This window comes from Heteronotia binoei, chromosome 1, assembly GCF_032191835.1.
Source record: "Heteronotia binoei isolate CCM8104 ecotype False Entrance Well chromosome 1, APGP_CSIRO_Hbin_v1, whole genome shotgun sequence".
Taxonomy (NCBI): Eukaryota; Metazoa; Chordata; class Lepidosauria; order Squamata; family Gekkonidae; genus Heteronotia; species Heteronotia binoei.
In genome coordinates, this window is record NC_083223.1 from 246200211 (window position 1) to 246226603 (window position 26393).

Here is a 26393-nt window from a genome sequence, read left to right on the forward strand (position 1 = left end):
AACAAATTTTCAAGACTACTGTGGAATAAGAAAAGGTTCATAGGGACACGTCTGCACCAGGACATTTGAGAGATAGTTCATGCAGAAGTGGTAAAGGAAGTGGTAAAGGAAATGCACTCTGGACATCCTCATTACATTTTACAGGCCTCAGTTTAAGCAATGGAAACAAGTGCTTCCGATAGCCCAGGTAAGCAGCTACCTCAGATGTATCCAGTTTTGCAAATTCATCCGTTAATTCTCTAAAAAAACCAAGTCTAGCAACTCCACTGTACAACGGTAGGCTTAAATCTTTTATTTCAGATGTGGGTCAGCAAAGACCCAGCAGCAAAAGTAGGGCAGGCGACACAGTGTATGAACTACAAGTGCAATCAGATGGGACTCAGTGGGCGCAGCTCTGCTGTGGCGCTACGGCAGCTACGAGGCAGGAAGGCGGGAATGGCAGAAGGCTATGGCTTCTTTCTCTCCCTTGTCACGGCTGAAGATCCAAGTGGCAGAAACAGTTACAGCCTAGTGGAAAGAAGGAAAACAGCTTTATAAGGGGGGTGTCTTAGTATGGACCTATGGAAAAAAAATATTTCTAAGCACTGTGTGATTTAGGGTTGGCAAAGACAAGTTGGAAAATTCCTGGAGATTTTTTGGGTGGAGCCTTGGGAGGCCAAGATTTTAGGTATAATGAAGAAGAGATTGAATTTATACCCTGCCCTTTGCTAGCCAAAGGAGTCTCAGAGCACTTACAAATCTTTCCCTTCCCCTCCCCACAACAGACACTCTGTGAGGTAGGTGGGGCTGAAAGAGCTCTCCCAGAAGCTGCCCTTTCAAGAACAGCTCTGTGAGAGCTATGGCTGACCCAAGGCCATTCCAGCAGCTGCTGTCAGTGGATGAGTGGGAAATCAAACCCTAACACTCTCCCAGAACTGCTCGAGCAAAACATCCTTGAAAGAACTTGTGGCTGTCCCAAGGACACAACAGCAGGTGTATGTGGAGCAATGGGGAATCAAACACAGTTCTCCCAGATAAGAGTCCACACATTTAACCACTACACCAAACTGTATCTCATAGTTCACCCTCCAAAGCAGCCACTTTCTCCAGGGGAATGATTGCCGCTATTTGGAGATCAGTTGTAATTTCAGGAGATCTCCAGGACCTGCCTGGAGGTTGGCAACTCTGATTCCATGCAGCACAGGTCCTTTGGTAGATATTGTTCCAGGTCAGAAGCAGAGACAGAGAAAAAGAGAACTCTTGTCTTTTAAATTCTCATTTCCAGTAGAAGGGCAAAATATTTGGAACCCAGTATTTGAGGGGGTGCCTTTCTCACTGCACCATCTAACCGGGCCCTGAAAGGATAACAGGTTCCCATGGACCAAAATCTAAAAAGCCAGGAACACGATCCATGCAATACCTTTAATAAGGACCTAAATGACACTTATCAGAATGCAAGTTTTCAATATCTCCAGAACCATTCATCAGGCTAGATGTTACAAAATATAAAGAGGAAGGGAAAGCATTTTTTCAGGCCATGATTGTAAGACATTTTTCTTGGCAGTCTGTGGTGGAAACAGTCCCTTCTGTCTGTGGGACAGCTTCTTCCCCCTAAGCTCTGCCACAACAACTTTGCTCATCTCAGCCGGGGCTTCTGCAGCTGCCAGCTTGCAAATGGGCAAACTCAACCACTGCCCGTACTCGTGCTGTTGTGGCCAATGTTCCCTCTAAGCTGCAGAGTCTTGTGAACAAAAATTCTACTTCGTGAGCTAGTGGCATTAAAGTGAGCTACTGCATAAATTAGTGTGTTCTAGGTTCATTCTTCCTGAGCTAATATAAAAATGAATATATGAACACATATGAACATATGAAGCTGCCTTCTATTGAATCAGACCCTTGGTCCATCAAAGTCAATATTGTCTTCTCAGACTGGCAGCGGCTCTCCAGGGTCTCAAGCTGAGGATTTTCACGCCTCTTTACCTGGACCCTTTTTGGAGATGCCAGGGATTGAACCTGGGACCTTCTGCTTACCAAGCAGATGCTCTACCACTGAGCCACCGTCCCTCCCCTGGATGTGTGAGCTGGAGGCTTAAAATCTGTGAGCTAGCTCATGCTAACTCAGCTTAGAGGGAACACTGGTTGTGGCCCCCACCTTATAAAATGGGCTGCCCAAGGAGGTTAGGAAGTTAGTTTTTCACTGTCCTGGCTTTCCTCAAACCATACACCACCCCCAGAATTTCACTCAATGCTGCACTCACACTTCATTGCCCTTGAAATTGTGTAGTGCCTTTTCTGCCACTATTTCCATGAACCTGGGATCCCCCCAAGGAATATTTCCTGGCACAGTCAGGTGCTGAGGCTCTGAGTCAAAGAGTCGGATGGTCACCTCGGTGTCAGATGGTCTGGATGGGTCCTCTGGATTGGAGGATCTGGAAAGAATCTTTAAGGGAGGAAAGCCATCGGCTGTTAAATACAAGCCATTCACCCAGAAAACCAATGCTGCTAGATAAACAAGAATCACCTTTTCTGACTGTATCACAAGATGGTTCAATACAAAGAACAAGTTATGCTTAACAGAAACCACCTAAGGGCAGGGCTTTTTTTTGAGCAGGAATGCACAGGAACACAGTTTCTGCTGCCTTGGTTTCAGGGTGTGTGTCCTAATATGCAAATGAGTTCCTACAGGGCTTTTACTAGCAAAAAAGCCCTGCCTAAAGGCATACCAGCCAAGCCACAGATACACTTGGTGGCCCCAGGCAAGGCAGATGCTTAAGTTTACTTCCCAGCCTCTAAAAACAAAAATCAGCCCTGACCTGAATAGCCCAGGCAAGCCCAGTCTTGTCAGATTTTGGAAGCTAAGCAGGACCAGCCCTGGCAAGTATTTGGATGGGAACTCTCCAAGGAGTACCAGGGCTGGGACACAGAGGTAGGAAATAGTAAGACACCTCTTTGAAATGTCCAAGAACCACTAGGGGTTGCCAAAAGTCAACCATGACTTCCAGGTGTGCACACAATACTCACCAAATAAATAAAAACAAGAAATCAAAGTAAATGTTCACAGCTGTTCAGGCTCTATGCAGCGCAAATGCAAAACTGGCGGTAAAAAGTACTCGCAAGTTGTAGCTGACATTGCAATCCTGTAGTGTTTTCAAGGCAAAGGATGAACCGAGGTGGGTTGTCATTGCCTGCCTCTGTGTAACAACCCTGGACTTCCTTTGGGGTCTGCCATCCAAGTACTAACCAGGGCTGACTCTGCTTTGCTTCTGAGATGCAGCAAGATCAGGCTAACCTGAGGCATCAAGATTCAGGCAAAGGCATAATTACAAGCCCAGGATCAACGAGTCTGAGAACACTGCCTTCCATTTTCCCTTTAAGGGTAGCTTCTTCGATGGTTCCAGACCATTCTTACAGAAGTTCCAATTTGCATTGGTTAAAATAGTGCAGTCCCAGAGGGAGAACTACCATTAATTTTCACATTGGGTATGATCATGTGTGGCTCTTGAGGGGTTGCCCCCCCCCTACAAAAGTTCATGCCATGTGAGGAATGGAAAGAGTGGGGAAAACCACAGCTATTAAAATCTGTCAGCTATAATGCTGGAAGGGCCAAAGTGCTTTCTTAGCTTTTCCCAGCCTGCAGCTTTGGAATTGAACACCAGAGTATTAACATTGCCTGGCCCTCTTAAGTTTTAGATGCAAGATCTGAGGGGGGGGGGGGGAATTCAAGAATAAAATTTAACTAAAATCCTGGGCTGATTCCTCTTCCAATCTGTTATTCATCCTTTGACACCTCTCCCTTTAGGGGTGTGCATTAAACTGTGATCCCTTTAAACACCTTCTGAGTTCACTCACCGAGCTGTTCCATCATAGCAGTAGCACAGGCTTTTCCCCCTTCCATTTAAAGCAATGGAGGATGGGGGCACCTTCTTTGAGGGCCCATAGAACTGGTCCAATCTTTTTGAAATGAGGGGCAGGGGGGGGTTAGTTGAGGAGAGACACCAGCAACTATGGGTATGCACCCATACACAGAAGGAGGCATAGCATGTAGATCAGTGCAACTACGTCTATATACCCACACACACATCCACACCATGGTGACTCACCGTGGTGACCTGCAAAGGCCTGTCGTAGTTCTGGGTGATATTGGCTAGGCGAGAGACCCAACCAAACTGGGAATTGAGTTGGTCAAGAAGCCTTGTGGTATTGAACATTTCCTCTTGGAAGTTCTTGAAGAGATTATCGTACATCCGGCTGAACTGTTCAGCTCTTTGCAGAGCATCCTCAAAATGCTTTCTGAGTCGGCTCTGATTTGGATCTGTCTCGGAACAATCTGTGTGAAGTAGGGAGGATAAAGAGAGAGTGGTCTTGGAAACAAACTCAAAGCAGAACTAGAGTTGGCTCCAGTAGCACTTTAGAGACCAACAAGATTTTCAGAGTATAAACTTTCAACAGTCAAAGCCCCTTTGTCAGGTAACAGTGTTGACCCCCTTAAGATGCTACTCAGGGCTTTTTTTGCTGCAGGAACTCCTTTGTATGTTAGGCCGCACACCCCTGATGCAGCAAATCCTCCAAGAGCTCTGTAGTAACAGCCCTGTAAGCTCTTGGAGGATTGGCTACATAAGAGGGGCATGGCCAAATATACAAAGGAGTTCCTGCTACAAAAAAAGCCCTGATGCTACAGAACTTGAGTCTATTTCTTCTACTGCAGATCAACACAGCCACCCTCTGAAAATAATTCCAAAGCAAAATGCCCTTATCTTTGGAGTTCTGACCTTCAATAATGTTCCCGTATTGTACCCAAATGGTCCATCTCATCATTCCAGGGAGCAAAATTACCTTCAGATGCATGCCAGCTTCCCATTCTGAAGTGGGGGTGGGGCAGGCTAATCGGTGGAAAACCCTGGCCCATTTTAAAAGCAACACTGGGCTCATTCAAAAAAGACAATGTACCCATGCAGAATCACCCATGGCTGACCTAACAATTAAACTGCTGGCCCCTCTGCAAAGACTGAGGATCTAGATATATGCCACACTGGCACACTAAGATTACTGCACATGAAAGAACAGGCAACTCCACCCAACGTGCCAGCCAAGGGTAAGCCAGCATGGATTCTTTAATTTGCTCAACACTGCTTTTAAGTGATTTTTGACGACATCTGACATTCAAAATTAAGTGACCAGGGTTCTTCTTTGTGGAATTTGGTGTGGAGGGCACCTCTGCAAACTTTTATTTACTTAGGCAATCCCTCTAAATTTTGTAGCTCCAGAGTGCCTCAGATAAACTGCAGCAAAACCATGCCATCCATGGTTCACTTCTGCAGTAGGCTGGCCAAGTGCAGGAAAACCCTGGTCTGTTGGATTAGAACTCATAAGTGGGTCCCGCAACCAAGATGGGTGGCACCAATGCCACCAGTCACTTAGAGAAAGACAGAATGAGGAGGATCAGGTGCAAAACAGATAGCAGGATCCCCAACATTTAATACTCATGTAAAACAGGGAGTTTTGATAGGTGCCCTTTTTCCTATAGCAAAGCACAATGCCTTCCCAGACTCACCCACATCCAAAATTGCCTGACATTTCTCACACTTCTCCTTCATCCTCAGGCAGCCGGAGGAATTTCGACGGATCTCGCGGCACACCATGCGGTTGTTGCTGAAATTGCGAGCCTCTGAAAGGAGTAAGGGAACATCACTAGAATGCTAACAGCCTCCAGTTCTACCAGATACATTTAAGTCACTAGGCTCAGTAGTGAAGTCTGACCTCTGCATTTTGAACAAGTTGCTTCATTCAAGTCCCCAGGTTTACATTTCAGCCTGCATGACTATGACAGAACTAGAACCTCCAAGTTCAGTGAGAATATACCTCTGAATACCAACTGCTGGGGATTATTAATAAAGCAGGGCCATCTGGCAGCAACTGTTGGAAACACAAAGCTAGACTAGGCAAGCCTTGCTGTAATCTAGAAGGACCTAAAGGATAAAATCCTGTTTCTGTTTAGCTTCACAATTAGAATGCAGGAAACATTTCCTCAGATATCACATCTGGAATAACAAAAGCAGGGCTTTTTTTAAAAAGTACCATATTTTGTCCTTATACAAGTGGGAACCGGGAAAAACCTTGAATAAAATCATACCTGTATTACTCATGCAAGTGGCTTTCAGATATCTGCAATTTGGTAACAACACTGGCCTACCTTGCCCAGTTGACTTACAGATAACCTTATTCAATTCATTTATACCTGCCTTTTCCCAAGTGGGGACTTCAAGGCAGTTTACATCATTGCCCTCTTTTCCATTTTATCCTCACAATAACCCTGTGAGGTAGGTAAGGCTGTGAGAATGTGACTAGCCCAAGGTCACCCAGCAAGCTTCTATGACAAAAAGGGGGGATTTGAAACTGGTTCCCCCAAATTCTAGTCTAACATTCTTAACCACTACACCACTTCCCCATTCTCTTCCAGAAAACCAAGGAGTCAAACCAAGGGCTTCCTAGCCCACAGGCAATGCTCCATTCTCTGAATGTGGTAGTCTCCCCAGTCTTAGGAATGATATTGCTAATAGCATACCAAGGACTGTACAAATTATGGAAAGGGAACAGCACTACCCTTTTCCCCAGAGCAAATGCCTATGTATCAAGCTCTAACATTCTGGTAAGAATTTCTGTAGCAGAAATCACCCAGAAGTAATAGACCAGGAGTGGCCAAATTGTGACTCGGGAGCCACACGTGGATCTTTCACACATACTGTGTGGCTCTCAAAGCCCCTACCACCCTTTCAGCTAGCTTGGAAAAGGCATTTGTCTCTTTAAATCACTTCTCCAAGCTAAGCCAGCTAGCTGCTTGGAGAACACATTTGAAGTTAAAGTTGCTTTCTTCCCCCCCTCTCCTTCCAGTTTTGCAACTCTCAAACATCTGATGTTCATGTCTTGCAGCTTTCAGACATCTGACGTTTATTCTGTGGCTCCTGCATTAAGCAAATTTAGCCACCCCTGCAATAGACAGAGAAAACTAGTGCTTAAGGATGCCAAATTCTGTTTGAGGAGACTCAGGCTCAATCCCATGAAGCTGTCAGGGTGACTCTGGGCCTGTCATTCTCACCAAGTCTGACCTACCTCACCAGGCTGCTGTGAGGATAAAAATGGAGATGGAAAGACCTATGTCCACAGAGCTTACAGCAAGGGTGGAATAAAAATGCAAAATACAGGGTAAGGCAGGACGCTCAGGTGTGTAAGACAAGCTCAGGTCAGTACACACGATTACTCCATCAGACCACCAGTCCATGAAGATCACTACTGTTTACTTGGACTGTAAGGGGCTCCCCAAGATCTCACCTTGCCATAGGTATTGAACCTGGGACTTTCCACATGCTAAGCAGATGCCCTACAGTGAAGCTACAGCCTCTCCCCTGCTCCTTACCTGTTGGGAATCCACCCATCCAACTTTCGTGGTTTCCCCCCAGCCATGGATCGTTCTCAAAAGTGTCAAACAACGGCTTGAAAAGATGGGAGAAGTCGTAAGTGGGGAAAAGACGGCTAGGAAAGAGAGAATGGACATTTCTGGCGACTCTGGACCCAGTAAAAGGGAAGCGGCTACGGAAAGGATTCCACCAGTTATCAAAGATGCTGCTGAAAGAAGGGGGGAGATGCCCAGAGGCCAGCCTGCTCTCTTGGAAGAGGTCGTCCACACCATCTGCCACCATGCTGTAGCGTTCCTCCAGGTCATGCAATCTCCGGCCTTGCTCTTCAGTCTCGTCCATCAGAGAGTCAACACGCTCTCCATTCACCCAGATGGAGAAAGGAGAGGAGTGGTTTAGAAGCTCCTCCAGCTGTAGAAAACAAGACCGGATTCTTAACATCAAAACAGACAACCACAGGAGTTCATACTGTCTCACAGCACGGCTCTCAATAAGACAGTATTATCCTATCCTTAGGATCTTCTGGGCAAGGAGTAGGTGTCATTGGGGGTATGGGGGGTAGTATTTGTGAATATCCAGCATTGTGTAGGGGGTTGGACTAGATGATCCTGGAGGTCCCTTCCAAGTCTATGGATTCTATCTCACAGATCTGTCACACTCATCCAGACACAAGAAAAGGTTTTCCACTCAGAGCTCCCAATGGGTTTTTCTGCATTCTCATTTTTGTCCTTTGTATTCATCTTATTTGGGGGTGGGCAGTGTTCTGTTCCGCATGTGTTTTGCTTCCTCTAGTGGTTGATTAGATAGGACATTGCTTCCTGTCTGGCATAAAAACCTGGAGATTTAAACTGTAGGTTTTTATGCTGGACATACAGCAATGTAATATAGAATGAACTACTAGAAGAATCAAAGCACGTGTAAAACAGGGGGTGGGGGTGGGAATCCAAAGCAAGAGGAACACACAACTGATGAAAATGAGATTGTGAAAAAACCCAATGTAAATCAAAAGAAATACCTACAGGAACAATGAAAAAGGATGAAAGTACCTATCCCTGTCATTAGGAGATTCTTTCACTGTAAACATGAACATAAAAAGAGCCCTGCTGGATCAGATCAATAGTCCATCTAGTCCAGCATTCTGCCTCACACAGTGGCCAACCAGTTCCTCTGGCAGCCAACAACAGGGCATAGAAGTCGAGGCCTTCCCCTAATGTTGTCTCCTGGCTCTGGGCTTCAGAGAATTAGTGCCTATGGATGTGGAGTAACCATGGCTAGAAGCCACTGAAAGACTTATCCTCCATGAACCTATCTAATCTACTTTTAAAGCTGTTTATTCCTGTGACCATCATTACACATTCTCTGGCAGCAAATCTCACATTTTAATCACTCTCTGCATAAAGCAGGATTTCCTTTCCACAAATCTGAACCTACTGCCCTTGAGTTATATTTGAGGAGAAAAATTTCTCTTTGTTAACTCTCTCCACCGCATCCATAATTTTATAAACCTCTATCATGCCCCCCTTACCCATCTCTATTCTAAACTGAAAAGTCCCAGACTCTTCATCCTTTCCTCGTAGGCAAGGTGCTCCAACCCCCAAATCATCTTTGCTTGCAACCACTCCCTTGCAATCCACTTGGTTCTGCACAGATTATCCCATGCTTTTGCACCTCACTCTTATCCAAAAATTGCACCCATCGAAGGGCACTCTTAACTCACTAGCTCACCTGCCTGCCGACCAGGCCGGCACCACTGTGGCATGTCCTGGAGTAGAATCTCATGCAGGTCTGCTTCAGGCAAGGCTTGCACTCTTCCCAAAGGGCCAGCATGGTCTCATTGCAGACCTCCTGCTTTGAGGTCAGCTGCTTCTCAGTCTCCTTGGCGAGGAAGAGGGCCTCCTGCGGACAAACACCAAGAAGTCAGTTCTTCCCAAATATATCAAGTGATCTTCATGGGCAAGACCAAACCAGAGGTTGAGAGATGTGAGGGAGTTCTTCCTTTCACAAGGAAAAACTTCACCTAATAATGGATGGGAGGATCACATATAAGCTTCCCCCACTGTTTAAAGCTGGGAGAAGCCTAACAAAGAATCTGAGAGGAATTATCATAAACATTAAAAAAAGCAACTCCAATGCTCTTGTGGAGAGAGAGAAGGAGCCCTCAATAAACAAGGCACTCAAACTAATCAAGGCTTCATTTGAGAAGAGGGGGAGGAAGTCTTCAAAAACATTCTGCTTGTCATGCCACAATTGGTCTTCTTTTAAGTAATCACAAAAACATCTCAATTTTTGTTGTTCCAAAAAGAACAGCCATATTGTCACTAAAATGTGGGAAATCTTAGTGATATACACACACTCTTAGGTTCTGTCTTATAACACAGATCAGAATTACCACATCTCACACACACGTTTGAAGTCATGTATCCTCTCACTACCCAGTGTAGCGGTGTCAGAACTTGTAACTATGGCTGATGCTTTACTGCCTTGTAACCAATACTTGCCTTGTAATCTCAGTATTGCTTATGTATGCATTATTACTGAACCAAACTGACTCCATGTTGTAACCTCCTAATAACCCCAAGTGCCTATGTAGCAATTAACCTTGCCCTACTGGTATCCAAAATATTTAGGGCTGTAGACTGAATTATGATGTGTCTCTGTACATTCTCACACTGGTGCCCTTTGAAGCCAAGCCGTGTGGCCTTCAGAGCGAGGAGGCAACCTCCCCGCTGATAGCGGATGGTGGGAAGACAGATGTGCTTGTAACGGTGTGAATTGTGGCTTTGTGATGTGTTTGCTTTAGTGTATAAAACTGCCCTGGTGCTGGCCCTCGCCATCACTGTTATCTCGTCTCTTCCAGTACTTAGTTCTCTCTAATAAAATCCTAGCTTTGTAACCAAGTATGGGATCCGTTTGAAGTTCTTAAGTTCTGACAAGCGGCAGTGCAGAACAAGCACAGTATAGTGGTTAAGAGTGGCAGACTCTAATCTGGAGAGCAGGGTTTGATTCCCCACTCCTCCTCCACATGAAGCCTGCTGGGTGACCTTGGGCCAGTCCAGAAATCTCTCAGCCCCACCTGTCTCACAAGGTGCCTGTTGTGAGGAAACTCAGGAAAGGATGGGAAAGGTGATTGTAAGCCGCTTTGAGACTCCTTAGGGTAGAGAAAAGTGGAGGATAAAAACAAATTATTTTTCTTCTACCCTTGTTATGTGTAAGATGCTCATTCAGGGGTGTGTACTGAGATTACTAATGGTGGCTTCAGAGCCAGACACTTTGAAGGGGAAAATATCTTGGCACCCCAGCCTGCGGGCCTTCATGCAGACACAGACCTCTTTCTTCTTCTTTGTGTCTTCCAAAGTGTTCAGCATCTGCTGATGGTCTTTCTTTGTTTCATCCATGAGGATTTTCATCTGCTTGACTCCACTGATGGCGTTCTCCACCTCCCTGTCAATGTACTTACTCCCCGTTTCAGACATTTCTGTGGAAGGGAAAGAGGAAGATTTTGTTTATTTGAATGATCTCATCAGTAATATCACTCTAGCAACCGCTTCACACAATAGATTTCTACACTGACGATATTTCAGTGCAGAAATCGTAGCAAGAGGCAATTTATAATAAATACAAGGAGGGCAGTCCATCCCCATCAGAAACTTATACTTTACAGCAGCGTTTGACTGGACTGATGCAGGAAACTGAATGGGTCTTTCAGGGACAGCCCCAGATTTGGGAAGAACCCTTACCAAATTTCTATCCAGTGACTACTCCAAAAAGCTGGTCTGTAACAGGCAGGGTTGGAGTTCCCCAGGTCTGACTCTGACACCAACAGTCAGATGTCAAAAAGAGCAGGGGGCAGATTGGTTTCCCAAATTGCCTAGGGCCCCAATTTGGATCAGATTCACAGCACAGGGAGAGAAGGGGTGCCATCCCCCAGCTATGTTCTTTTCCTTCTACCTGAAACAGCCCAAGGGGGGGGAATCATTTGCCCCACTGAAAGGTCAGCTTGTGTACTGATGGGCCACACGTGCAACCACCCAACTGGGCAAAGAATCCTTGGTCACCTATCCCTACCTCCAGGATTTTGAAGAATGTTACTTTGGTAAACTGATTGGCTGGAATAAACACCCGCTTCAGGAATTTCTCCCTGGCTTTCTAACAGTTAAAAAATCTAACCAAAATTGACAAATTTGCATTTTACCAAAGCTTCAGTACATGTGTCTTTGATGGCTAAATTAAATGAGACTTAGGGACAGCTGTGGACATATTTTACAGCTGAAGTGATGGACTGAAGATCATACTCGGGGCCTCATATACAATTGGTCCCTACAGCTTTGCAGAAACTGATCTACTATGGAAGTGGATACAGTGGTAGACTACCAGATATTCCAGCTCTTGGGGTGGGGGGGGGGAGAAATAATCTATTCAAACAAATAACTATCTCTGCCTTATCCTTGGACACAGAGTTAAACTCACTGTCTGAACACCTCTCTTGAAGCAACCTGCCAATACACTGACCTTTCCAGATGCCCTATTAAGAGGTGACCACATGAGAAAGGGCATTTTATCTTAGACTTTGGAACTCAGCATTTAGGAAGATTGCTAAGGCCCACACTTCCTGGCTTTTAGATGCATGATCAAAACAATCCTTTTTCCTCAGCCACTGAGCACTGCTTGATTCAATTTCATCTGTTTGTAAATGGATGTTCCTTCTGATTTCTTCTGGCTTCTTAAAGATTTTCCCCTTCCTCCTTTCTTTGTTCTTACGGATTTTCATGGAACATGATTTTGAATTTCTTTTTCTCATTTTTTTTTCTCCTTTGCCTCTATGTTTTAAGTGTTTCTCTTATAGTATTTGCTATTTTAAGAAATATCTTATCAAAAACCAGGGCTGGGAATTTAAAAAATAAATACACAAATAAAGTTCTCTCACCATTTCTAATCCGTGCCACAATCAGTAAAGAGTGTAATTGAACATGACTGTTCTTAAAAAGAGAGCAGATGATCTCTGTCCAGCTTGCTGGATTGCCAACCCTGTTGCACAATATGGCAATGTCTACAGAATACTGTGACTTGTCAAGCAAAGCCACAAGCTGCCCGTGAGTCACTGTTCTGGGAAGTGACTTCATGGTGCAGGTGTCTGGTTGGGAAACAGTGCCCTTGCAGCTACAGTTACAGCCAGCACATCTGGCTTAATATGGGTGTTTTGTGGTCAGCAAAGGAGACTGCATCCATTACAGACCCAGGATGAATCTAAGCAAGGTGGCCTCCCCACTAATTCCACCAAGTTTCCATGACTAAAATAAAGCTCGGAAAGGAGGCAAAACTTCAGTAGCCAGAATCTAATCTGCTTACAGTTCAGAAACCCTCCTGCACCCCTTTCAGGCACACCTCTTCTATCTGACATTCTGATGCACATGCTCCCACACCCACACACCCCTCTGTGCATACTCAGAAACCTGCTGTGCCTTCAACCATAAATGCAGAATAACACCCACCCACCCTCCCCCATCCCCTACTTACGATGCAATTTGTCAGGAGGAACAAGGCAAAAGCCCCCCTCCAGGAAAAGGAGAAGCCCAAGCAGGGGGAGCAGGAAACGGGGGGTCATCTTGCCTCCAGAAAGAATTCCCAGAGACCTGCAGGGAAAAAAACAACAGAAAAATGCAATAGCTGAGTCAAATATGGTGGGTTGGAACAAGCCTGTTTGAGGAGAGGGATGTCCCCATTATTTGGCTCTTCTTCCAAGCAGTAGGATATTGCATGACCCATTTCCCTTGGGAAAAGCATGGGAGAGATCTTGGCACCTCTACATTAGTCCATTTCTCTGTAACAGCTCTGGGTAGCCATCAGCCATGACAAGCAGAGAAGGCACACCAGGTTCCTTCTATCATATTCCTGTCTCCCCAGGCCAACACCTACAGTTCCTACATCCACAAAGAACAGGGGTCCTTGACCTTTTGAGCCTGCAGGCATCTTTGGAATTCTGGCACAGCATGGCAGGCACAGCCAGCCACAAAATGGCTGCCACAGCTTACCTTTGGTCACACAGTCCATCAAAACTCCAGTGGCCAATAAAAAGCTTTGTGGGCAAAAGCCCCACCTACTTTCTAAAAACACTTGGTGGGTTCTGGGAAAGGTGTCGGCAGGTACCACACTGGGTACCTCCAACGTAAAACCTTGGATGTTCTGGAGCAGCCAGGATAGAATCATTTCTTCAGATCAACAGAAACAGATTTCTTATCAGAAAAAATATGGAAATTCTGACAGCTGACCATGAGAGGTGACTCCTATATGTCTCTCTACCTTGTGGGTACTATGTACATAAAGGAAAAAAGATTGCTCTCCCCTCCCCCTTTTAAATAAATTCTGTTTTCATGGCTCCTTACAACCTGGAGGACAGTTGTCTGTGTGCAGCATACAAATTCTTGCTGCTTTCCCAGGGTCATAGCTATCCATCTAGGACATTCACTTATTTACCTTGGAAGCCACTTTAAGTTCTGCAAAAGAGAAATACCAGCTAAAAATATTTTAAATAAATAACTCTTCCCACAACCACTTGGAGCATTTTCTGACATGGGCAAGTTTCCCATTAAATTAGTTCATAATGCAAATGGAAAAACCAAACCAGCCAGAATATTAATTCAAATTGCAAATGCCACTCTCACTCTGTTTCGCATTAGAAATAAGCAGCTTCCACAGGAGGGGCTCAAAATCCATCTAAGCCCCCTTGCAAAAAAAAAAAAAAAGCAACAATGCTAGAATAGTTTAAATTTGTTTGCTCCTAACCTGGTTTTGCTGTTGAAACAAAACTGGTTTGTTGGAAGCAGGAGCTCAACATCACGGTACCAGATCACTTTGGGGGAACTCAAACCTTCTATCTTGCAACAACAGACGCCAACATTTTACAGTGCCCAAAGAGACTCCAGGTGACAGGCCCCTCCCCAGCTGGCTCTTGAAAGCAGCTGAAGTTTTTGTGGCTTTGTCCCATGCTGGCTACAGAGAGCCAAAACCAGAAACAGCTAAGCCAGCCTTGATGCCAGAATCCACAAATGGAAGAAAAAGCAAGCACACTCAGTCATCAAAAAAAAATCACTTCGAAGGTGCTTAATGAAGAGAGATGGGGCAGGGCTGGTTCCAGGTTTTGGGGAGCCCTGGACAGAGAGTTTCCAGAGCCCACTTCTGCTCACTCCAGGCCTTCCTTTCATAACATCCTTCTTTCCCATCCATCTGCATTGCTTCCCACTTGACCTGTGTGTCCCTCCCCTGGCTGCTACCACCAATGCCCACCGCTGCCTGGACAGCTCACAGCCCATTCCCCGAACAACACTAGCAATGAGAGCATCTGGGAGCACAGGTAGTAGAGCACTAGCTAGTGACTAAGCAGAGTGGGGTTACAGTAGTAGGCTCTGCCAGAAGCCCTGGGAATTACCCTCCCTCCAAGGTTTACTGGTGCCAGCCCTGGGACACAGCAACTGAAAAGGGACTTGGCCACCCTCCCTAGCCTATACAGTACAAGGCTTTTGCAAACTTAGACTCACCTGGGGGTGGAGGGATTGTACCAAAGTCTACTTTCTGATTAGCCCTCCTGCATGATTTGGGGGAAAGACCTGGGCAATAACTGTCACTCACACTCTAGAGGCAAGTAACCAGACAAACAGAGGACTGGGAGCGGGGAGGTCTTCGCGGGAAGGGGGGTGAGCCAGCAAGCCTCATATTTCGCGCCTGCCTCTTGAGCAAGATTAGCAGGCAAAGTGAAGCAGGGCAAGGATGAGGGAAAGGACTGTGCCAGGCAACCTGGAGTTGTTCAGGAGGATGCTTTCACAAAAGTGGTGTGGGGGTGGGTTCACAGCACTGCTTATTGTTTGCATTTCTTGGTTTTATTGCACTGTTTTGTAGCTTTATAATCTAGTATTATTTTACCTTTATTATTGCAATATTTATTGTACAATTTATGCTGTACCTACCGCATAGCTAAATTTTGTAATCCACCTTAAGTCCCAGAGAGAAAGGAGAAACAGTAAATTTAAAAACATGCTTCTTATACATTCAAGCCCCATAGGACAATGGGAAGCTATCAATGGATTCTCAGATGTGTAATTAAATGACAAAAAAGCACCCAAGGGGAAGACCCAGTAAGACTGGTGACCAAAGAACTTGGAAAAAGACTTGAATTCCTATGCAAGTTTCCCCACCAGAAATGCCTCCCCATTCTAGCTGCATTGAGCCCTGGAGTTCTCAGGTAATGATGAACTCTAACTTGCTGCAACTTCAGGTAAAGCCAGACTCTCCTATATCAAACATCCTTTAGGAAGCGCCTACAGAAGTTAAAGTTTCTAGTTCAGAAACTGGGTAAAAGAAGCATCACATTGCATAAGCAATAGTAGAGATTAGTCTGACAACCAGGTTATTAACCAATCACATTTTCCTGCCAAAAGGTATGTTGGAAGTTGTAACAAAGTTCCTTTCTTATTTCTATAAATGTACTGTGTAAAGTAAAATCAGGGTCCTTGAGCCTGCTTCACTTGGACTTCTGCATGCAAAAATAAACTGGGTTTTTTTCTGTTAAGGAGTCTCTGGTTATGGGTGTGGTTCTTAACAGATTAAACCTTTATAGTTACCTGGCATGTCCAAGAAATTCCAGGACAGAAGGGAGAGAGAGGACTGAGCATTTTCACCTTTTCTTTGTTCTCTTGCTAAACCCAAAGCTTAAACAGAACAGATATATTCTTTTATTCCTTTATTAAACTTCCCAATATTTTGAACTCTCCAAGTCTGATCTCTGTAAATTCACTAAACCTATTCAGTCTAGCTGTCTGAAGTGTGGTCCTGGGGAGAGGCAGCAGTGAAGCTCACCAGCCATGGAGCACAACAGCTCTAAAATGTGATGCTGCAAAGGACTGTTCTGCACTGATTTGCAGAAACGTGGCAGAGCAGATCCTCTAAATGGAAATACAGGTAAGTATCTGTCTGGCAGGAGATACTTTTAAGAATCATGGTTGGTAGGTAAAAAGGTAAAGATAGTCTTCTGTGCAAGCACCAGTCGTTTCCAACTCTGGGGTGACATTGCATCACAACGTTTTCATGGCAGACTTTTTTTTACAGGGTGGTTTGCCATTGCCTTCCCCAGTCATCTACACTTTACCCCCCAGCAAGCTGGGTACTCATTTTACCAACCTTGGAAGGATGGAAGGCTGAGTCAACCTTGAGCCGCCTACCAGAACCCAGCTTCCACCGGGATTGAACTCGGATTGTGAGCAGAGCTTGGACTGCAGTATTGCAGCTTTACCAATCTGCGCCATGGGGCTTCTAGCTTGGTGGGTACCCAGTCTGTAATTGGCACCCTTGGGGAAGAAGGAGTAGGGATGGTTTACCAAGCAGAGACTTGGAGTGGCTGTGGGGTTCTTCCAGACTCCCAGGGATCCAATAAGAAGGAACATGAAAGAGGTTGCAAGCTTTTTCTTTCACACTTCTAAAAAAAAAATAATCCCAGGCTTTTAAAATGATTAACAGAAAGGGCACAGTAGGATAGCCCAGGCAAGCCTGATGCTGCCCTTCTGCATAACAGAGCAAAACCTCTATTTTCTCCATTGGTTGAGGCTCCTCCCTTGGGGAGGAGGGGGGGAGGAATAGCTTGTTTTGCCAGGCTCTCTCAATTGCACAGCAGAGCTACTGAGCCAAGCCTCTCTTCCTTCTATTGGCTGAGGCTCCTCCCCCCCCCCCCCCCCGGTCCTCTGGGGAAAGAGCCAAAGCTTCCTTTGCCCAGTTCCCTGGATCCCATGGGAGAAATACAAAGAAACCACTTTTAAGACCAAGTGCTAATGTTTTAAGTAGGTTTTATTGTAATTCTTTTTTCAAAAACCCAAACTTTAATTATGTTTGTCTGTGTCCTTTATGAAGTTTATATCTCTGCTACCTAATCTTAAATAGGTACACGCATGTCCCGGCCCAACAAGGTCTCATTTATGTTAGATTCGGCCCCGATGACAAATGAGTTTGACACCCCTGAGCTAAAGGTTAAGAATTGCTAGATTAAATATCATACACAAATATTGTTTTAAAATATCAACTGCATATTTATTGCATGAAAAAGCTAACTGACAAGGGCCATGCCCTCCTCCAGAACTCAGCAGTGAGAGAACCAAACAAAGTCAAATAACACCAGGATAAACACTTCCCAGGGAAAGAGCTATAGCTAGGATCAATGCCCGTGCTCTGCATACGGAGAATATTAGGTTCAGTTTCCAGCATGCCCAGCTGAAAGAGCTTTGCCTTAAGCTTAAAACTGCTGAGTAAAAGGAAGAAAATACTAGGCTACAAAGACCACTGGGTAGGCTCAGCTGCATGCCTCAAGTCTGAGCAACATGGCTTTTCTTTTGCAGCCCCTCCCCCATTAACTATACAGTCACTTCTGTTAGCTCCTTTTCTTCTCTGTGGTTAATTACAATTAAGTGCTGTCAAATGGCAATCAAAACTTACAGTCACCCTTCATGGGGTTTTCAAGGCAAGAGCTAAACAGATACAGTTGACCATTGCCTGCATAGCAACCTGGGTCTTCCTCGGTGGTGTCCCATTCAAGTACTAACCACAGCCAACGCTGCTTAACTTCCAAGCTCTGACAAGCTCAATCTAGCCAGGGCTATCCAGACAGCAGCTCTGGGGTTAGGGAGATCTTCTGAAGAGACTGTCTCCTGCTTCATACTGAAGGTGCTCCACCTTTTGACCCTAATATACAACTGCCTTCTTCCTTCCCAGGGCTGAGCCAAGATGCTTTGCTGCTCTGTCTAGGGATGTCCCAGCATCAGCATCTTCTGTCACCTTGCAAGGGATTCCCAGGACTCTTTATGTGCAGCCAACAGTGTGGCAAAGCAGCTTAGAAGCAGCTTGTGAAAAACATGCCCTCCACCAAGCAGAGTGTAACACACACAGACATCAGTTTGGACACATCAGAAGGAAAGTGGTCCAGCCAAAAGGCAGGCCAGCATCTGCTTTGTATCCCTTCATTCTCCGGGCCCAGTGAAGCATCAACTGACTCAACAGAAGCTGAAGGACAGAAAAAGGAGGCTGTGGAAAGCTAGCAAAGCTGGAAACATGCCCTTCTGCCTAGCCTAGACAACAAAAGAGGCACAGAAATCCTGGAACAAGCTCAAGGGCTCCTGGAGATAAGGCGCCAGACAATGAAGCTAAGATTGTTCCTGTTTGTGTGAAAAGCAGTGGAAGTCTCTGCACACGCACCCCCCCCCCCATATGCTCTTCAGTGCTTCTTGTTTTTGAATCACAGGCACACTCCTTCCCCTTCACACCTTCACAGCATTGGCAGATTAAGACATTTACTAGAAGCTCTGAGGTTTTCCTTCAGCCCCTATCTTCCGTGGTCAGCTTTTACCTAAAAAAAGTCAACCAGCCAGCAAACACTGAACATACAAAGCTACCTGGTACTATCTATCAATCTATCCAGCCCAAAACTATCCACAGCTCTCTGTAGTCTCAAAGCAGAATCTCTTTCCTTCCAGAAACAAGATTTCAGGGAGCATCTGGGGCTGCTCCAGGAGGAGAGGAGGCAGGAGAGCTGCACCCTGTGGGTTAAAATCCAGTCTAGTCTGTATCCAGGTTGTTAATTCTGTGTCAGGCCTCACTGCACAGTCTCAACAGAGTGCCAGGCCCTCCTGAAAGGATGTTGCATCAAGCCTTCAGTGTAGGCAGGACTTGCTGCCCAAAAAGGAAGCAAAACACTTGCACAATTTTGTGGTATAGGCATAGCTTCAGAATAGCACAGCCCTAGGCATGACACTAGCCAGACCTTTGTGTGGTTTCTGGCAAGGGATCTTCTATTTACTTAGCCACACAAAAACCGCTTCATTCAGGAGAAAATTTTTTGTTGTTGCAATATTCATTTGGCCTATATACATGCTGCCTCCCCCCCCCCCCCCCCCGCATAAGGCAACTGCGACAGCTCGCAATTCATATAAAACACACAAAATGGTATTAAGATCACTATAAACAAATATAAACATGTAACAATCGGTGGTCAGTTCATTCAATCACTGAAAGGCTCTCTGGAATTTTCAGATTCCTCAAGCAGGTCTAGAACAGACATATGGCCTGTGGGACAGATCCAGCCCCTGAGCAACTTCCTTCTCCTGGGCTGCTGCTCCAGTCACACCATAGCTTGCTTTTCCCCCCAGCTCTCTCAGTGGCTCATTGCTTCCTGTTTCCTGCCTCTTGCCTTACCCTCCCCCAGAGAGTTCCATAGCTGCTTCCTGCTAGAGATACAAAGACAAGCCCCTCCTCTCACTCACACACAGCTTCTGCTTCCTCCTCCTGGGCTGCTGCTCCTCCTCCTTTTTTAGGGAGGGGGAGGAAGGAGAGAGAGAGAGAGACAGAACAAAGTTGGAGCCCCATGGCAGCCTTTAAGACCAACATTTTATTCCAGGTATAAGCTTCTGTGTGCAAGCACACTTCTTCTGAGGGTGGGTGGATGAATTCTTCTGACAAGCACAGTTTATATTGAGGAAATTATTTTGGCTTATTCTGAAAAAGTTTTTTTAAGGATTGGATTTCTCTGTTCCTGTCTGGATTTTAATTTCTTTCAAAAAGACCATGATTAGGATCAGATCAGAACCATGGCATGGGTGGGAAGAAGAGCTTCCCACTAAATAATTTAGCATTATTTTTACACCACCCAAAAAATAAATGACTTTTTCCTCATATAATCTCTCTCCCTCTCCCCAATAAGATTGGTCTGTATATCTTGGAGTGTGGAGTGATTTCAGATGCCAAATGAGAATAGCACAGGAATAGCACAGGTAATGAGACAGGAAAAGTAGCTCTCTGTTCAGTCCAGGAGGATGCACTGTCTTGAACTTCATTATCAGTAGTAATTCAGCAGTCTCTCTAATGCACAGCAGCCAAGAAGGTCTGAGCGCCTGCTCCGGCTGCAACGCCACTGAGGATGTTCTCCGCAGCTGAGAACGAAACGTCTGGAAGGAAAACTTTCTCCAGTAGAACACAGCACTTGATCCCGAAAGATTATACAAACCCTAAGTCTCTCTAATCTCCCTTTGAAATTACTTTGTAAGAACGCTGCTACTCTTAGGCCAGCAATTGAATGCTGTGGTTTCTAATGTCAGACATGTCCATTTATTCTTTGCATCCTCCTGGACCAAATTCTCCAGGACAGAATTGAAACCTAGGTTTCTTGTCTCATTACCAGTATTAGTATCTCCATGCCTACTACCTATTTGCATATTACACCTAATCCAATCAAGCCTGGTGACATTCAACTGCTATTGCCATTTGACATCTGAAATCACCTTTATAAAGTTTATACCTCCAGTACCTTGTGTTATGGTCCAGTCCAACAAAGTAGCTTTTATGTCAGATCCAGCCCCTTGTAACAAATGAGTTTGACACCTCTGGTCTAGAAGGACAGTGCCAATCCCACCAGAAGAAAGGGCTCTGCAACTGGGGCAGGGGGAAGACAACCCCCGAAATCCCTCCTGCAAACTCCTCTGGGTGTTACTTAGAAGATGCCGGTTCCTCCAGGAAGACCTCATTCATAAGCCTTAAAACTCAGGCAAGCTGACATTAGTGCATATACTGGGTAGCCCAAGCTAGCCTGATCTTGTCAGATCTTGGCTGCTAAGTAGGGTCAACCCTGGTTAGAATTTGGATAAGAAACCAAGGTCCTAATGCAAAGACAGGCAATGGCAAACCAACTCTGAATGTCTCTGGCCTTGAAAACCCTCCAGAATTGCCATAAATCAACTATGGCTTGACAGTAAAAGGAAAGGAAAAAGAAAATGATCTCTGTGTGTGTGTGTGTCTTAGTTTCATGTTCTTGGAAGTGCTCAAGAATATACTGGCAATTTCTGCAAACTTAGGATCCACAGGCCTTCTGGAAAACAAACCTTTTGCCTCAGGCATTCCAAACAAAGAACACAGCATGTACTAATAACAAATAGGGTCCGACATTCCATAACCATGCGTCAGATCAATTTTCTATAGCCCCCCAGCTTAGCATCTTTTTCTTCCTGCTCTTTGAGCACTCATGCATAGCACCAATGTGGCATGTCCAGTTCAAAGCAAGATCAAAGAAAACGGAGATTATTACAGATAGTTCCAGCTTCAAGTCATCATCCTTTCATTATATAGAAATTGGTCACAGTATTCCCTGGCAAGAGATTCTCAAAACTGATTCACAATTCATGCCATCAAGGCCTCATTCCGTAATGTCTACCATTATCTGTCAATAATGTCCTAGTATTAACATGTGACACAAAGTACAGCCTCTGCAGAGCAGAATAAATGAACGCAAGCCTGACACCAAAGACCTTTCTTTCCTGCAGACCTGAACGCCGACATCCTTCAGCTGCAGAGACTGCAGAGAGAAACTGCTGATCTCACCAGAAAACCTGAAGATATCTAGTTAGGAATTAGTCATGATTGTGGGTTCCTTTTAACACTACAGGGGATAAATTAGCTGACCATTGCTAGGAGGAGGAGAAAACATTGGATTTATATCCTGGTGGGTTTTCAGGTAGCCAGCTCGAGGTTGACTCAGCTTTCCATCCTTCCGAGGTCGGTAAAATGAGTACCCAGCTTTCTGGGGGGAAAGTGGAGATGACTGGGGAAGGCAATGGCAAACCACCCCGTAAAGAGTCTACCATGAAAACGTTGTGAAAGCAATGTCACCCCAGAGTCAGAAACGACTGGTGCTTGAACAGGGGACCTTTCCTTTCTTGTACTCTGAATCTCAGAACAGTCACAATCTCCTCTACCCCTCCCCCAACAGACACCCTGTGAGGTATGTGGGGCTGAGAGAGCTTTTTACAGCAGCTGCCCTTTCAAGGACAACTCCTGTGAAAGCTATGGCTGACCCAAGGACATTCCAGCAGGTGCAAGCAGAGGAATGGGGAATAAAATCCAGTTCTCCCAGATAAAGAGTCCACGCACTTAACCACTACACCAAACTTGGCAAATAGGTCTGTGTTATTACCTATTACTGCTGTTACAATCAGTCACTGTTCTTTGCTTGTTTACAGCTCAGCCAAATGTCACATATCAGAGAGCCAGTGTTTCAGACTAGGATTTGGGAAATCCAGATTCAAATCCTCACTTGTGACCTTGGGCGAGTCACACACTCTCAGCCAAACTTACCTCACAGGGTTGTTTGGAGGGTAAAATGGAGAAGAGGGGAACTATGAGAGCTGCTTTGGGTTCCCACTGGGGACCCAAATAAGCAAATAAATGTATAAATATTGGACCACTTACTCTCTGTGTCACCTACTTCACAGGGTTTTTGTAAGAATAAAAAAAGAAGGGACAATGATGTATGCCACCCTGAGTTCCTTGGAGGAAGAGTTGGGGGGAGGGCTGAACTTGCTTGCATTTTGTGGCCTTTTAAATTATTTTCTCTATCCTATTAGGCCACTTCCTGCGTAGAAGGAAGCAGGCTGAAACCTTATGCCACCATGAATTTATAAGGCTTTCAGATGTTGCAACGCAAGTCTCATTTTCAGTGTTACAGTGCCGGCAACAGACTAACACACAGCTACTGCTCTGGAATTCATTACAAGTTTCACTGCAGATCGCCCAGAGTATTCTCACATGAAGGCCTGAAGTCAGGTTTTCACAGAATCAGTCTGCAAGAAGACAGTAAGACTTCTATGGGCCAAAGCATCATTCAACAAGCATTTCTGCTTATGAGTTCATCCGGCACCCAGTATGCAAATTCAAGCTTTTCTTCATATGCCAACAGGATTACAGAACGCACAGGAAAAATAGGACACAGGTCAGAGCATAACTGATTTTGGAGATCAATGCCTTGCTCCAGTACTACCGTTAGCATTACTGTTAGCACAGTTTTGAAGGCAGTGATGCGTCATGCATCAAGAGTTCACGCCACAATGGCCAAATGTTAATGGTAGAGTTTGTACCTGAACTACTTAATCCCACAAAATGAACTCGAATGTCCAGCAGACAGAGCATTTGTAAAAAAGAGACCAGAGCTTGGACATACATTCCGTTTCCTGCAAAGTGGCAAATGAAGCACCAAAGGCAAACAGACTCCAGCAACACCTAGGAAACATAGCTTTCGAGCAGGTCAATCAGAAGCCAGGCCTCCTTCTGGCAACAACACCACTTACCAATTTACACCTTAGCTTTGCCTTGCGAGCAACGCCACACCCCTCCCAAAATTGAAGGACAACAAAGCCCAACATTCCAAGAAAACTTGGCTCCCAGTTCCTCCTGCTTCTGGGCATGCCACAGCATCTGGGGAAGAACAACCCTATTAAAGATCACCACTACGCCACGCAGCCTCCCCTCCAGTATCCAGAGACTCTTATTTATTGAAAGGTCCCTCTTCTCCAGCTGAGGACGGATCGGGCCCATCTTTCCCCCAAATTCTTTCTCCAACATGCCCAATTCGAGCGGTATAGCTAAGTGTTCTTCACCTACCCGCTAGCTTCTCACTTCCTCGCCACAGGGACGAAACGCGCAGCAACTCTATTTATGCCTCCGACCCTCGCGACGGAGCTTCTCCATCCGCAAATGGAGCAGAAACGGGGGCCTGCGTTTCCCGGACCTCTACTCCCCACCTCCCTTCGCGAGAGAAAGGCGAACTGCGTCATGCCCCACTTTTCTCTCCCTCCTTTTGGCGTATGTGGAAACAAGCCCCAAGCCCCGTCGCTTTTGCAAAAGCAACGCTCTCCCCGCTCCCTCCCCAGTCTGCACCTGGGCATCCCTAGCGAGGCACTCTGCGGGCTGGAATGGGTTGCGCTCTTGCAGGAAAGGGGCCAAAAAAACCCAGCGGGACTGGGGCATGGAGGGTCGCGCTCCTTCCCCACAAACCCAAATGCAACGTCCTCTCCTCCCTCCCCCCTTGCAAAGAAACTTCAGCAACTTCCACCCCCACCCACCTCAGCACTGCTCCGGTCCTCCTTGCCCGCCCGCACGGTCCTTGGCGCAGCGGCCGCAGAGCGCCCTTTATAGGCCGGCTCCTCCTCCTCCGCCGCCCCCGAACTAGACAGCAGCCGAACGAAAGGTCTGGAAAAGCGGCCGAAGAGCCTGCCCGCCAGAGCCTAGATGCGCCGTCAGGGGGCGCCCTTGCTCCACCGCTGGAGGTCATTGCACGTCGACCTTTCCTTTGTTCGTCTCCAGGGGCCTGGCCGCCCGAAAGTGGGGTACCCCGGCGCAGGGCAGGGCTTTGCGGGTTTCCATCGCACCCCGGACTCGTCCTTACCAAGAGCTGCCTTGACAAAATCCAGACGTTCATTTTTAAGGCGCTGCCTCGTTTTCCCGATACCCATGCGGGTTCTGGAAGAAAGCCACGATCCTCAGGTCTTGTGGGAAGGCCCCAGGCCAGCCGCTAGTATTTCTCCGTCACATTTTCCCGTCTGTAAAATGAGGCCATAAAATATGTTTTAATGTGTAGGACGCTTTTTTTTTCTTACAGTGCAGAAAACCTCCTCACAACAGCCCTGCAAGCTGAGTCAGGACTGCCTTAGTGGAGGTGGGGGGGGGAGAGGCGAGAAAGCAACGATGGCTTGGCTAGGGCCTTAGACAAAATTACACACACACACCCGTGAGTTCACTGCTGAGGCGAGAATTGACCCCAGTTCTCATTTAGTATATCTGTAGTATGTAAAAAGCGTTGAAGTATATTTGAAAATAAAGCTGCAGAGTGTCAAACCTGCATTCCATGTGTTTCAAAAGTAGACTTGAATCCCAGGATTTTGCATTTTAGAGATTATTCCTTAGGCTTTGTCCCACTATGCCAGTTTATCTTTTAAGGTTGCCAGGTCTGTGTTAGAAAATATCTGGAGACTTTGGGGACTGGATCCTGGAGAAGGGAGGGGAGGGCCGTCAGCATAGTACAATGCCAAAGTCCACCCAAAGCAGCCATTTTCTCCAGGGGAGCTGGTCTCTGCCAGCTGGAGATCGGTTGTAAAAGTGGGAGATCTTGAGGCCCCACCTGGCAACCAATTTTATCTTCTAAAAAAAGTAAAGAAAAAGATATTGGATTTATATCCCGCCCTCCACTCCAAAGAGTCTCAGAGTGGCTCACAATCTCCTTTACCTTCCTCCCCCACAACAGACACCCTGTGAGGTGGGTGGGGCTGGAGAGGGCTCTCACAGCAGCTGCCCTTTCAAGGACAACCTCTGCCAGAGCTATGGTTGACCCAAGGCCATTCCAGCAGGTGCAAGTGGAGGAGTGGGGAATCAAACCCGGTTCTCCCAGATAAGAGTCCGCACACTTAACCACTACGCCAAACTGATAGTCCCATGTGCAAGCACCAGTCGTTTGTTTTCACGGCTGACTTTTTACAGGGCTGAGTCAACCTGGAGCTGGCTACCTGTACCAGCTTCCACTGGGATCGAACTCAGGTCGTGACCAGAAGGCTCTGACTGCAGTACTGCAGCTTTACCATTCTGCGTCACAACAACCCTATGTGAGGCAGTTAGGCTGAGAGAGGGAGTTTTGTGGCAGAATGGAAATATGCTGGTCTTCCCAATCCTAGGGACTTTATATTAAAAGAAAGCCTCCCAATGAGTTTACAGCTGACGAGACACATTTGAACCCAGTTCTCATCTAAAGTCTCTCCAGTCCAGTAGACTGACACACTAATCTTGTCTATTTTGTCACGGCAGATTGAGATCTTGAATTTAATGTATCAGATGAAGTGAGTTCATTTGAAGTGCTGAAGAACATTTTGTTAGTATTGAAGGTGCCACACAATTCTAGAGTTTTGATATATAAGGCTCAAATATCCTTTGAGCTGCTCGTGCTCTGAATCTGGTAATGCATCTCAGGAATTGAACTCTGGCTCTCTAAAGCTTCAGCCGTGTTGCCCTGTTGGATGCCAGAGTAGTGTTGCACTTGCTGCTATGGACAAGTGTGGAAGCCCTAGCATTAAACTCAACATAACAAGCTCGGGCCATGGGTTGGAGAGAGCTGACAAAGAGAAATTTTCATCCTTCTCCAAAAATACTATAACTTGAGGGCATCCA

General features: G+C 45.9%; 1 protein-coding gene across 1 annotated transcript; it reads right to left on the reverse strand.

Moving 5' to 3' along the window:
- Window positions 1-269: 269 nt before the first annotated feature.
- CLU (clusterin) lies at window positions 270-24432 on the reverse strand. Its single transcript, XM_060250619.1, has 9 exons — window positions 24302-24432; window positions 12903-13018; window positions 10715-10863; window positions 9114-9284; window positions 7391-7799; window positions 5531-5644; window positions 4080-4306; window positions 2238-2419; window positions 270-507 (listed from the first exon to the last, which is right to left on the reverse strand). Exons 2-9 carry the CDS (start codon window positions 12988-12990, stop codon window positions 501-503), a joined length of 1347 nt encoding a protein of 448 aa, XP_060106602.1. The 5' UTR covers window positions 12991-13018; window positions 24302-24432; the 3' UTR covers window positions 270-500.
- Between the last annotated feature and the right edge of the window lie 1961 nt (window positions 24433-26393).